The following is a 13,945-nucleotide window of genomic DNA, read 5'->3' as shown; positions in this document are numbered from 1 at the left end:
TTTACCAGGGGGGCAATTGTTTTCAGACAGTGCATGATCACAGCATCACTTGGCAATGAGTTCCTAAATTTGAAAGTTTAAATATGTTCAAAAATGGTATGGGCAGATTTGATGGATAATATGCCCCCTGTGGACTATTAACATAATGATCTGGTTGCAAAAGCTCTAACTCAAATTCCTTAAACTGTTGATTACAGAGCAAAGATGCTGTGCAGAGTCTCTCTGTCCTTGTTTTTTTTCTTGTTATTTTCTCACCCATCTATTATTTAAGTCTCTTGGAGAAGAACTGGGAACAACAGTGGCCGTTAGGTTGCTTTTGAGGAGCTCCTGTGTTCTTTGGCTTTGAATGACTCCTATGAATCCAGAGTCCCCACTCTGTCATGATCTATCCACCTGTAAGGTGCAAATAGTGATATTTACTCCTTATCAAATACTTCCAAAGGTGTATAAGGTGACAGTTGTGGTGTCAGTTCTGTGCTAATTCTACTGAATGAATGAATTCCAAGTCATTGGAATTGTATTTGGACTTGATACTCCTTTAAATGTGGCATGTATATGACAGAGCATTTATTTGCTCTTCTTGGAGAGGTAAGATTTGCAAGTGTCCTAATTTAGTGATGCGCTTGTATCGATGCTTTTATAGTTGAGGTAAACTGTTGGAGAACAAAAGCATGTTTTTTTTGTATTGCCTTATAGGGACTGTGTCTGTTTTCTTAGACATTTGCCTTGAAGTCTAACTATGGCTAAAGCGCCCAGGTTAATGGCTTGATGGAAAAAAAAAATTCTGTTTTTTGAGATTTGTATTGGTAGGTCTAGTTATCAAACAGATATCAGGAGCTTAGTGTCTGAATTACAATGTTGTAATGCAGAACAAAACTTAGATGTTGCATCAAAGAGTAGAAAGTGCTTAGAGTATTTACTAGAAAATAAGTAATAAAATTCAAAACTGTTTTGCAATTTACTACCTTCCTAAAACTGTCATAGCCTTTGAGAAGACTTGTCTTTTTTTCCTTCATTTTCTTTCTAGCCAGAGGTTCCTGTATCATTTAAAATGATCTCTATTGGTGTGCAAAAGATAAATTCTATCTCCACAGCTAAAAACTTGTCCAGAGTAGAGACCTGCAGATGTTTTGCATCTTGTCTCTTTCTCCCTCTCTCTCTTTGCCTCAGCTGATTTCTGTCTTGCAGCTCTGACACAGAAGACAGCTTCATCTGCCAAGGAACTGTTTCTTTTGGATCCAACTTAGCGGAGGAAAAATGCTTAAATTTAGTTGTTTGAGGGAGGAGAAAGGGCAAAATCAAAGTAATGCAATTAGAGGGTAGCTCATTAGAAAAATGTGCCAAAGCATCTAATAACATTTGGATGAAGGAAAGCAAAAGGTGGACCTATTTTGTTCTCAAGACTGCGATATTATGTAGGCTGCATACAAAGTAGAAGTACTATTTTTGTCTCAGGTTTGTAGATGTAGAGATGAAATACTACTCTAAGCAGCATGTCTCATTGCATTTTCTGCCTTCCTTTTGTATTACTTAAATCGAACTTGCTAATATTTTGATACATTTTGGTGGTGTTTTCATTGAGTCCAGCAATTTGTTAACTTTTTCCTTGTCTGCCATCTGCTGGATGTTAAAAGTTGAGCAGGAGGGTGTTGACTTCCTGAAGAGGTCAGGAAGCATTCAGAGTTTCAGCTGAAAAATACTTTTGTCTGGCAGCATTTTTACTGCATGAAGTACAAAATGTCCTTGCATGCAGAGTGGTAGCTTTAGAGATGACTGGAAAAGGCAGGAAAATGTTTATCTGTTTGCACTGGCAGTTCAGTATTCGTAAAGAACTTTTGTTTGGGCACTTTATATGTGCTAATCTATTTTGATTCTGCTGGAGTCTGAGGAAAAGAGAGTCTTGGGAAAATAGCATATGATTTTAAAAATAAGGCTAAGAAAATGGATTCTGATTATATTGAATGAAATGAGCTAAGATAGGTAATAAAAAAGTATGTAGTAAACCTACATACAAAAGTAAACCCTGTCACACTGACACTGAGGGAGGAAAGCAGCTTTTTATTCCAAATTATGTTATTGAGTAAAAGATGAAAATATAGTTACAGGAAAGTATATCGACCTAGGGATGATTTGTGAGAAGCACAAGTGTTTTGTTTATAGAAGTTTGTGTGTTTCTTTATTGATTTTAATAATATGGGTACAGACCTACTCATAAGTTGCTGGTAGGGGTAGTAGAAGTTTGAGGAAGAAATTTTCATTAGGATTAAAAGCTTCAGCTATAAGCACCTAACTCAGATGTGGAAAGGACTTTTTAAATTATTATTATTTTTTAATCTGTTGGGCTGCTGTTGAGAATTGAAAGGAGGTGATTCATGTATCAAAATCTATATTCTTGAGGGTTATTTGTGTTTCAAGATGTTTTCCTGCTTTCCCACCTTCAAAGAATCCTGTGGGGCTTTTTGTTGTGGAATTTTTCATGACATTTGTTTTTTCCCCTTGGAACTTTAGGGTATTGTTAGAGTCTCGCCGTAAATCAAAGAAAATTACAGCAAGAGGAATCTTTGCAGGTGCCAGGGTGGTACGAGGAGTTGACTGGCAATGGGAAGATCAAGATGGTGGCAATGGGCGTAGGGGAAAGGTAAAAATAAAACTGGCTTGAATAAGATAATATATATCTGGATGTTCCTGCAATGCCCTCAGTGGCCTTTATAGAGTAAAGATACCATCATGAATGCAAAATATTAATTTTCTAGGCACTTCTGAATTGTGTTCTTTATTGATAAAGCTTTTAGAAAAAGGAGGTGCTATATTATGACCAAGTAATAGATACTATGAATGATTAATTTTAAATTTGTGTGTTTACAGTATCAATGTAACACTTTCAAAATGGACAAACTTTCGTTCTGGTTGTTCTGTTTAAGATATTGGGTGTATTTCAGCATTATTTACTGGAGAGCTGATGCAACAACAGATTTCTCAAGCATAGTCCTTTCCAATCAGCCATGAGCGTGTTCTGGTTTCCCACATTTGTCTATACCTAGCTCTTAGCTTTTAAGAGTTTATACCCTGGATTTTTATTTTTCATCAAATAATTTTCATGTAATTTCATCTTTCCATTTTAAACCCGAGAACTTTGCAAGAGTTAGTTGCAAGAATTATATTGCTGTCTAATTTAGGACCTCATATAAGTGTTTTTGATATAGTTGTCTAGTAAAAGTAATTGGGTTTGTGAAAAACTGAATTGGAAAGCTTGGAAATGTGTGTTACTAATCATAACCTTGCATGTTTTCTATGACTTACCTCTCCCAAGGGAACTAGTAGAGGATTTACAGGTGTGAACTATAGCAGGGAGTGTAAGACACACTGTGACTATTATCACCACACAAGGAATATTGCACAGTAAGAATCGAATGCCCTTATATGTAGGGGAACTGATATCTTAAGTTACCTTTATTTTTAGTATATTTAAGCAGCATTAAAGCAAAACAGAAAGTTTCTGAATAAGAATTTTATACTATTTTAGACCGTTTTATACCCTAAATAGGCATTAGGGCTTTGAGGATTTCATTTTGGATTTTATTGAGAGGAAATTACAAGCTTAAATCTCCTAAAACAACACCATAAAGTCCCCTGGATCTTGCTTATTTACCCCCTCCTTTGAATTTGGCAGATTATTTTGAAACCTCTGAAACTTTGCAAAATACAAACATTATCCTGCATTATCTACTATATGTACTAAATTTAGTACATAAAGTTAGTGGGGTCATTTGCGAGCTGAAAATGTGTATAAATGCATATTAAAGGTGTTTTCAAGATGGATATAAATTCTGAGATACCAGAAAGCTTTTAAAGAAATACTCAAAGATAAGAATGAAGACAAATGTGATTTGATTCTTCAAGTTATGGATATGTTTTCAGAATTTGGCTTGCAGCCTTGTGACTTCAGGAGTGTCATGAATAGTTCTTTTCACTTTCTTTTGCCCTGTTGTTAAACAGATTGGCACTAGAAATAGAATTTTGCCACCAGGCAGGTTAAACCAGACAAATGGGAGCGATTTAAATAGTTTTATACTTTGGGTTTTTTTTTCTAGCAAGAACATGTCAAAACAACGTAATTATTTACAATACGGATTTTGTTCTGTATTTATGTAATTATGTTAGCTACCAATGTATAAAAGAAAAATAGGCCTACAAAGTAAATATTCAGACTGCAGTCATTAAGACAAGTGGGGACCACTTACCACACAGAAAACATCTTCAGAATACATTTTTGAAATTCAGTAAAACTACCTAGAGCCTACATTTTCTCCAAAGGGAGGAAAAAAAATTAAGTTGCAAAGTGCTTTTAAATCTTTGTTATAGAATGAATTTTCTCTGTCTTGTTTTGTTTTCTTCTGTTTTAATTAAATAGGTAACTGAAATTCAGGACTGGAGTGCGTCAAGTCCACACAGTGCAGCATATGTTCTCTGGGACAATGGTGCTAAAAACCTTTACAGAGTTGGCTTTGAGGGCATGGTGAGTATAAAAGACCACAACGGGTAAAAATGCTTGGTGGGGGAAGGGAGTAAGAATAACTTGTGCTTTCTTCTCTCCCTTTTGTGACACTCTGGGTCAGTTTGCATGCTGTTAGTCAGGTCTTTGTGAGTACAGCTGTATGGATCATGCATATGTATTAGGAAGAAAGTCTAATCTGAGATTTTATGGCAAATAATTTAAACTTTTAAATTTTTAATTTAAACTTTTTAATTTAAACTGCTTTCTGTCTGAGTATAGTGATAATTTACATTTTACATTGATGATAGTCATACTGTACTAATAGTGAATTTCAGTTATCCTGAAATTCACTAGAGAGAAAAATAGCACCCTGTATCTTTAACTCCTGAACTCTGAAGTTCATTGCAACTTCTGTCAGAGTGATTGCAGCAAGATTTGAAGATTTTAAACTGTGGGAAACACTTGAAATTCTCACTATTTTTTTTTCTTGTCAATGAGAGAGTGATGAATTATTTTACAACCTTCATTTACTCTAGCATGAAGTTTTTCTTTTTCATCTTGTAGCTTCTAAAGCTGCTGCTACAGCTATAGAGAGAAAATGGGTCAAACTCTAGCATAAGTGCCTTCTGTTGCTGTTTTTTCTTACCCTAATGTGGGTCAAGGAAAGGTTACTTAGATTTTCAGTTGCTTTAACATCTTAATTAGTATTGTCTTTGCATCATTTCTGTTTGATTCTGCAGAAGGAGAAGCATGTCAGCTTAACATTGGAGTATCATCTTTTTGGATATAGGACTAATAAAATACAAAAATTAACAGTAACTTTTTGATGCATGTCTTAGAAAATTCAGTCATATATATATATATATGTATATTCTTCAATCATCTGAAACAGGAGAATAAATTGTAAGCCACATAATTTTAGGATCTCCCTCAGTCCTGCTAGTTGTAAAGAAAATTTCTTGTATAGTGGCACAGGGAGAACAAAGTTAAATATGCCATTATGTGGTGTAATACTATTAAACTAATGGTCAGACTGTTTAATACATAATACCATGCTAGAGAATCATTAAAGATTCTTTCTACCCTCAGAAATTAATAAATTAGGGTAAGCTATTTAGGAATAGTGCAGCTTATTTTCTTAAGAAAAAATAAATATTTTTTATTAAGTCAGCTATATTCTTTTGCTAGTCTATTGCTGTACAAGAGAGTGTTAAAGTACTTGATCAATCGTTGCAACTATAAGATGAATGGAAAAGAATGACCCTTTTCTAATACCTGGGTAAAAGGAAATATTTGATCAGTCATTTAATAATTAGCAACACTTGGGAAAAAAGCTATTTAAAAATATATAATTTTATAAATATAGTTTATGTATAAAGAGAAAGATGAGGCTTTATATGTAGTGCTTTGCTGGTTGTAATGTACTTCTGCATTAATTTCATCAAAAAATCATCGCTTTAAACAGAATCAGTTCTTTGGCATCTGTGACACAGTCATTTAAATGTAAAGCTAAATTGGATAACAGATTAGTTGCTGGGAATGTATGTGTTCCATTATGATTCTCTGCTAACATTTAAGTGCTGTTATGTCTATCTAGTCAGGCTAGTAGACTGTCAAAGTCTGGGCAACTTGTCTTGAGACTTAAGAATTAAGAATGTACAGAAAATGTGGAATCAACAGCATGTAGTGTGTGCCCAAGTAAATACAGCTGGAGGAAACCTGTACTTACAAATGAGTAACACTTGGCTGGGGCACAAATGGAGCTGATTAAAGAAACACAGCTTATTAGCTTAAGTCAGGGTTGCTTATTTGATAGCTGACGGGCTGCATCTGGTCCTCAGAATGAATTTATCCAGCCTTCCAGCTTTTCCTTGGAGAAGACAAGGATTGGTTGTAGGGGCAGCAGGTGCTGACCGAAAACTTTCATTTACTTATGGTTGGATATTTTAGAGTTTGCTGTTGCTGTGTTCGCATGGGAAGTGGTCGAGAGGAGTGCTTGCTGTCTTTGTGCTGTCTGTCACTTATATCTGGGAGGCTCCGCTGTCATGCTGATATAGCCCACAAATCCCCACATGGGAATCTATGTGTGTGTGTTGGGCTGGATAAAACCTGGCTTGCATCTCTAGGAGGAATAAAGTGTAGTTCATTAATATGATAAATTACAGCACTCACAATTCGTATACATATATTCAGGTTTAGGGCAAGACTTAAGTTGGTAGCCTTATTTGCTTATCCTAACATTATTTGCTTATTTAAAAATGTGTGAGCATAGCCTTTTGTAGTAAAAAGATAATATATGGAATTAGAGAGTTCTTTGGAAGTTTGAGAGCTAGTTTTTTGGACTTGTTTCTAGTTTTCAATGCTTCATATGAAACGCCTAAGGATATAAAGTTGTAACATGCTTTGGTTTTCAAAAAGTCTTGTTTTTCACTACTTAGGTAGATAATAGAGGGTGCTATAAAAACTTCCAACAATGGGTTAAATTCTGGGGCCTTCTGCTAGCAGGAATGCCCTAAATCTAATGTCTATGTCATTATTCGGGAATCATTTTGGTCCTACTGAATTTCTTTGCTCAGTACCGTCTGCCTTTTCTGTGGTGATTAACCTCCTCCTCTTGTTTTTCATTATGGAGGATCTTACTTTCATTTGCATAGAGTCTGAAAGAAGTAACTGTAGTTGTCATCCATCATTGTCAGAGTAATCTGGAAGCCATCTGTGTTTGTGTACTTTGTCCACAAAAGTCTGAACAGTTGAGAGCGCAAGAGAAACTGAGAAGATTCCTGACCCTTATGTTTTTGACGTTTTTTTAGGCATCAATCAGAATTTTAAAAATGCTTAAAGTTTGTTCATCAACATTTATTTGGGTTATCTTTGAAGATGGACCTTGAACTTAGAGGATTTTTTAAAGTGACTTATTAACACATAATTCATTTTTAAAAATAAAAATGAGAATTAAAAATAAAAATGTGAAATCTCTTGCAACAGAAACCCACTTATATAGTTATATAGAAACACATTTTCTGTTGTGGTTACTGTGGAATGTGAGTCAGATCTTAGCTGTCCAGTTCTGTATCTTGTCCCCAATACTTCCAAACTGAGGAGTTTTAAGAAAGAGCAGCAGGAATCCAGTTTATAAACAGTTGTGTAGCTGTCTCAAGAGGCAGTTTTGTCTCAATCCATGAGCTTGACTAGAACATGGCTGAAAGCAGAAGAGTTGTTGATTTTATTTTTAATACAAGTGACCTTTTTACTCCATATCAGCAAAGTGTGACTCAAATGTTATTTAGATAATTGTGAGCTCTTTATGGTAATTACGTTGTTTCACTTCTTCATGAATTTTTTTCATACAGCCAAAAAACCCCCATTACTGCTGTAAATGATGGCAAACGCACCTGGTACTGCTTCTTCAAACAAGTCACTGTTTAGTATACTCTCATGATGCACCCTTCTATAAACAGTTTTTTTCTTTCTTCTCCTTAAATAAAAAGAACTTACCTTCTACTATTTTTTAATTCACTATCCTTTTGTTGTCTTTTACGTCTTGATCAAAACTGACTTACAACATGGAAATACATATTTTGGCCATCTTTACATGTGAGGCCGATGTTTTCATTACATTATTAGCAACATATCCAAACATGGATAGCTCTTTTTGAATCCAGAAAGAAATGAGGTGTCCCTACATGTCCGTTTGCACATTGTTTTGCCTCTTGTTTACTTAGTCTAACTTGTCTTCTGTAGTAGACAGTAATGTTAAAAACTGTTCAGTCTTGAGTTGCCTGAAGTCCAGTTCTTCTGCTTTATCATCACAGCCGTTGTTTTTGCATCTTGTGCCCATTATTTAATTTCCCCCCAGTATCCTTTACTGTTCATGGTAGATGACATTCCAGTGCATCTAACAAACATTCTTCTTTTTCTTAGTAGCCTCCTGAGTGAGTCTGCAGACCTCCATCCCTGGCTTTGATGGATGGTATTCCATATTGATAGTAATAACTTACTAGATAATCCAGTAGGCAGCTGCTACTTTGGCATAGTCTTACTTTTCAAGGTCACGTATTATGGCACTCCTATACCATCTGCCAGCACTGCTGACATTACTGTAATGTTCCTTTTTTCATTCTGCGAAGCTTTTACGATGATGAAACTGCACCTGTTTCTTCAATGGTGTAATTGGCTGGCGTGTCCAAGTGAACTGGCGTCTCCTCCGGGTTTCCCATTTGGCTCAGACGCTCATGGTGTTTGTGCAATCCGGCCGCCTCCTGCTGGAGCACAGTGAGTTTTTCAGTGAGGTCCCAAGGTAGATGTCAGCAGGGAAGTTGCTGTATGCAAGAACAAAACAACAAAACAAGCAAAAAAAACCCTTATGATCTGATCTTCATATGGATCAGCTACTGACTTGCAGTTCCTGCTGTGGAGTGTTTGTGCTCACACTGTTCCTTGAGCTTTGAGGTTATGGTTTTCTGCCCAACGGGGACTTCTGTCTCTTCTTTAAGTAGGCCCAGATTGCACAAACTCTACAGCTTGCTCTGTTTCTGGAAAGCATTGTCTTCTGTTCTTACTGAATGAAAAATAGTCCCATTGAGTTACTATGTAAACCTAAGTTTTGTTTTCATCTTCGTGTATTCACACCTGGCCTCACAGTTGTTAGCTTTCTTTTTCCCTCTGCGTGCAGTACCACTGAGAGTCTAAAATTCGCATTCTAACTTCCTCTGGCTCTCGGTACGTTTCCTCCAAACGATCCGTCCCTTCCATCCTTTCGGAAGATGCGGGGAGACTCGTAAACCGGCGCGGAGCAGCTGTGTGGCGTGAGGCGCAGCGCGACGCGCTGAGGGCGGGAGCGGCAGGCGCGGCGCACGGGCTGGGTCGGGCAGCGCTGCCCTCCTGCGCGCTCGGCCTGCGCCGCCACGCGCTCCGCGTGGCTGCTAACCCGATAGCCCCCTTAATTCCCCTCCCCAAAACCGCTCTGCCTTCCTTCAGTTCTTAGACTCTTCTCTGCTGAAATAATTTTCATCCAACTTGGACTCCAGCATACAAATGAAAGGAAGACAGATAGGAAGCTGAGGTTGGACATCAAGCTACTGCTTTGTTTTGCAGCCAGATATATCTTACTGCAGAAATAAACTGCTCTTAGTGCCTAATGCAACCGGGTAAAAAGAAGGAGCAGACTTATCCGCATGGATCTGGAGGGTCTGTCTTTGTGTAAAGTTTAAGCTGCTTTAATCTGCCTTCTGGTCATTTCTACTACAGAATATTAATGGGCTATAACTTAAAATCTGTTGTATTGTTATTGATGGCTTTTTTTCTTCCTGCTGCTGCCAGGTTTAGACATCAGTCTGCACTGTACACTACCACCTGCTGTAACCCCTGTTGATCTTGTGCCCAAGTTTTGCCCATTTGTGAGGAGAGCTGTTAAGTATCTGCTGCTCTCTGTCTGTGAAAATACCTTTCACATCTATAGCCCTTCTTGACTCTTACGTAGACAGCTGGGTGCCGCACAGCACGAAGAGTTTGTGCTCGGGGACACCAGGCAAATGAAATCCCCCTTAGCCCGCGTTAACGAATCAGGTTGCCATCCGGGGCAGTCAGCAGAGCTTGGTCCTTGGCCCAGCTGGACCCGGCACCTGCCCACAGGGTGGCAGCATTTTGTTGCAGCCCTTCTGCTTGGGTGCTGAATGATGCTGAATTTGAAGTGCAGCTAAATCTCCTTATTTTGGTCTGGCTTTGTTAACTGGTATCTTAAAAAGTGCCTCGATGTTCTTCATAGCTCAGGCAATGCTCCAAATAGTAGTTAGAAGCACTGAAAGTAAAGTAGCGTTGCGTTCATCAGTATCTTGGAGCCTGGGAAGGCTTGAGAGGTTTCATTTTCATCCTTTTGCAGGAGGATAATGTCCAAATAAATATCAGGTGCAGGAAAAATAAGAAATGATTTTAAAAAAATGTTTTGGTTGATTTTTTTTTATCACACCCATCACTTGTGCCCTTTTTCCTACCTCACCCCCTGCCAGTGTCCCCTGACGTTCAGCAAAGTTTCCTAAGTTTTCTTTCTCCTCCCACGTCCTCTTGTGGACAAACTGCCCGTTGTTCAGAGAGATTTGTTCCCTGGAGGGTAGCGCCAGCTGCAGCTGCTCGGCTTAAAGGCTTTCCTGAGAGAAATATAGGAAGGGGGAGCTATAGGAGCTCTGCTGGGTTTATGGCAGGTTTTTGTGCTTGAGACTGCTGCTGCTTAAGTAATACAGAGCAGAATTTTCCCAGAGGCCTGGTCTCTAGAACTGTTCTCTTTGAAGAGCTGTATTAACTTTTTATGATTATTATTTAATCATAGTGTTATACTCCCTGTATTTTATAGGAAACTCTTCAGATTTTAGAGTGTGGGTGCCAAATGTTAATCTCTAAGTTAAAATTTTTGTTTCTGTCTGGAAAAGATGTGGGACAGAAGGGCAGCATTGCCAAGACTTAAATGCTACTTGTACATGAAAGGCTGTGGCATCAAGCACTACACATGCTTTTTTGTTATTTTTGCTTTATTTGCATTAGTGTGCTTTTTTTATTTTTGAAGGGAGCAGTGCTGACAGACCAATGCAGAAAACTTTACTTTATTCTAATAACCGTTTTGAGTTAAAAACATTTTATACTTTATGAAGCATTACTGTAAAGCCTTCTATATTGCTAAGGGTTATTAAATCTTGTGAATGCCAAGGCTGACTGCTTGTAAAAGTATTAGAGATTGTTTACCTTTTTATCGGACATGTTTTGTGTGTGTTTAGTTTTCAGTCTTTCTTAACTGAGTCTATTTCAGTTCTGGTTTCACTGAGCTCTGTAACCTGGAGATTCAGCCAGTGAGGACTAAAGTTGTTTTACTTCTTTCCCTAGTCTGACCTGAAATGTGTCCAAGATGCAAAAGGAGGCTCTTTCTACAGGGACCATTGTCCTGTGTTAGGTGAGTTGCAGATAAAGAAAATGTATCTTGGTTTATGTTAATTATACTTAGCCTGGATTTCTGTCTCCTTTTTAAACTACCTTTAAAGGGATGTCTTTTATGATGCAATACAAATGGTAAAATATAAATTTTATCTAGATGTGTCTGTTGTCAGTGTGCCAAGTGGACAGCAGGAGACTTCTTAAGTATTAAGTGAAAACTTGCATTTCCCACATGCCTTGTGTGCCCTATTTTTTCCAAGCAGCCAAGCACATCTGTGCATCCTGATAGGACTATTAAATATTCAGACATGCTCAATGAAGTGTTGTGTACATGGTCTTAAACAGAAAATATTTGAACATAAAACATTTGAACTATAACTTACACTAGTATTACTGTAAAATAACATATTGTTATGAATCAGGCAGGAAGAAAAATAAATAAATAAATAAACAGAAGCAAAGTTCTTAATAATTATCTGTATTTCCTTGGTAAAAGACCTGATCATAAAATAGGACACTACAGTTTTTTCTTCTTGTGTTTCTTGTTATACTTAGATGCATTGAAAGTTAGCTGATGATACTGCCTTTGCTAAAGTTATGGGCATTCTCTCTTTGTTGGTCTGTTCTAATTTCTTGCACGTGTATATGAGGTGTGACCTAAAGGCATTATGTACTTTTGACAGTATAGGTGAAGAGATGGAAGAAAAAGAAATCATCCAAGGGGTCATTTGGTGCCGTATTATTAAATAGATTAATTGTTCAGAACTAAGAAGTTGAGATACTTTGATCTTTGTATTTGTATTTAAAATTAATTTAGTCCAGCATGAATGAGCATATTCTGGTGCCTTACTACATGGGTAAATTTAGGTTCTTATGGCCTATATCCTCCAGGACATGCTTGCATGCTATTCATCATGTTATCTTTAACATCAGCTGAGATTTTTTTTTTTCCAGTAAAGCAATAATCAAATAGAATTTGTGTTTAAGATTATAGGCATGCGTTTTGTACACATACCTTTTAGGGCGATCCAGTATTTGGAAGTATAAAAAATAGCCAGTAAAGATAGCTGGAGGCTCTACTATAAATTCTTCCCCTTCCATTATATTAAGCTACCTTGAGATGATGGTGAAAATTCTGTCTCAGAGGTTTAGTATCATTCTTATCAAGTTATCCTGTGTCCTTCTAATCTCGTCGTGTTATAACCTCTCTCCCTGTTATCTAAGGACTGGTCAGAGATGTGTTCAGGCTGTGAGTTTATTTGTGTAACTCAATCAAAACTCAAGAATTATCTTTAAAGCTTGGCAGTATTCAAAGCAGAGTGCAAATAATATTCTAGCAGGGATCTGAGTAAAACAGAATAGCGTCAAGTCGGGGATCAATACTGGGGGTAATTTTGTGGAATGACTCACTGGTGACTTTTGATAAGAAAAATGCAATCCCAGAAAGTCTACAGGTGACAGCAAATTGGCAGAGCAGTGAGGTTTAGAGTAGAGTTTTCATTCAACAGAATCCTGAGAAACTGAAGCACCAACTTAATCTGTGCAGTTCTGGAATTTTGTGGATGACACTAGACACTGTCCAGGGAAGTTTTCTGCACAAATAGGCGTTTTTTTTCTTTATATGTAACTTTCTCCCTACTTAAAGGATTAATTACTTTCTTAATTAGCAAAAGACTAGCTCCTAAATGACCAGTGTTTGCTTTTCTACATTCAGAGGTTGACCAAATTCCAAAAACACTACCTTCAGTGGACATTCTGCATTTTTACAGATCTGAATGGATAGATGACACTGCGTGAGTGTCTTAAAACTATAAGGAGGAGTCTCTTAAAACTATAAAAGCTTTTATGTATTTCTAAATGTTTAGCGGTTTGTGGTAGTTGCTGCTATCTTACAAGCCACTGTGAGGATTATCAGAGCCATTTACTATATACTGCTTTAATTGCTGCTCACATAGAAAACTCAAGGGTGACAAATTCCTTTTACCCTGTTCTTTTTCTCTGCTCTTGGCCAGTGCAGTTTTTCAAGGGGTCTTGTGGCTATTTAGTTCTGCTTGAGAAATTAATTTTTATTCTTTAGATGACTGGGTTTGTTACTGTGGTCTTATGGACATTTTCTATCTGTTCTTTTAGGTGAGCAAAATGGTAACAGAAATCCAGGTGGGCTGCAAATTGGTGACCTTGTCAACATTGACCTTGATCTAGAAATTGTACAGTCTTTGCAGCATGGTCATGGAGGATGGACAGACGGCATGTTTGAAACCTTGACAACAACTGGAACGGTTTGTGGCATTGATGAGGATCATGACATAGTAGTACAGTATCCAAGTGGCAACAGGTTTGTTACACACTGTTCATCATTCCTTCTCACACACTTTCTTCAACACTTATGATGGCTTGGCTCCGGAAACTTTTTCTCCTGTTTGGGTCTATCAAAATTTCCTTCAGAATTTCCTTCCTTCTGCACTGTGTAATGAGGACTTACCTGTTATAGAAAATTTCTGTACTTTTAAAAACACCTTAGTGTGAAAAGAA

The 13,945-nt window shown here is 37.3% G+C and overlaps 1 protein-coding gene across 1 annotated transcript in view; it reads left to right on the top strand.

Annotated features, from left to right (window-relative positions):
• The window catches only part of MIB1 (MIB E3 ubiquitin protein ligase 1), a 63,110-nt gene that overhangs the window by 7,302 nt on the left and 41,863 nt on the right, over positions 1 to 13,945 (top strand). Inside the window, exons 3-6 of the mRNA XM_088527238.1 lie at positions 2,509 to 2,638; positions 4,412 to 4,516; positions 11,366 to 11,432; positions 13,544 to 13,748. Of these exons, the coding sequence (XP_088383364.1) occupies positions 2,509 to 2,638; positions 4,412 to 4,516; positions 11,366 to 11,432; positions 13,544 to 13,748 (507 nt within the window). The remainder of the gene's footprint in view (positions 1 to 2,508; positions 2,639 to 4,411; positions 4,517 to 11,365; positions 11,433 to 13,543; positions 13,749 to 13,945) is intronic.

This window comes from Tinamus guttatus, unplaced genomic scaffold, assembly GCF_059628265.1.
Source record: "Tinamus guttatus ecotype Peru unplaced genomic scaffold, ASM5962826v1 Tinamus_guttatus_pri_ptg000271l, whole genome shotgun sequence".
NCBI lineage: Eukaryota > Metazoa > Chordata > Aves > Tinamiformes > Tinamidae > Tinamus > Tinamus guttatus.
This window is presented reverse-complemented; position numbering and strand designations above follow the sequence as displayed.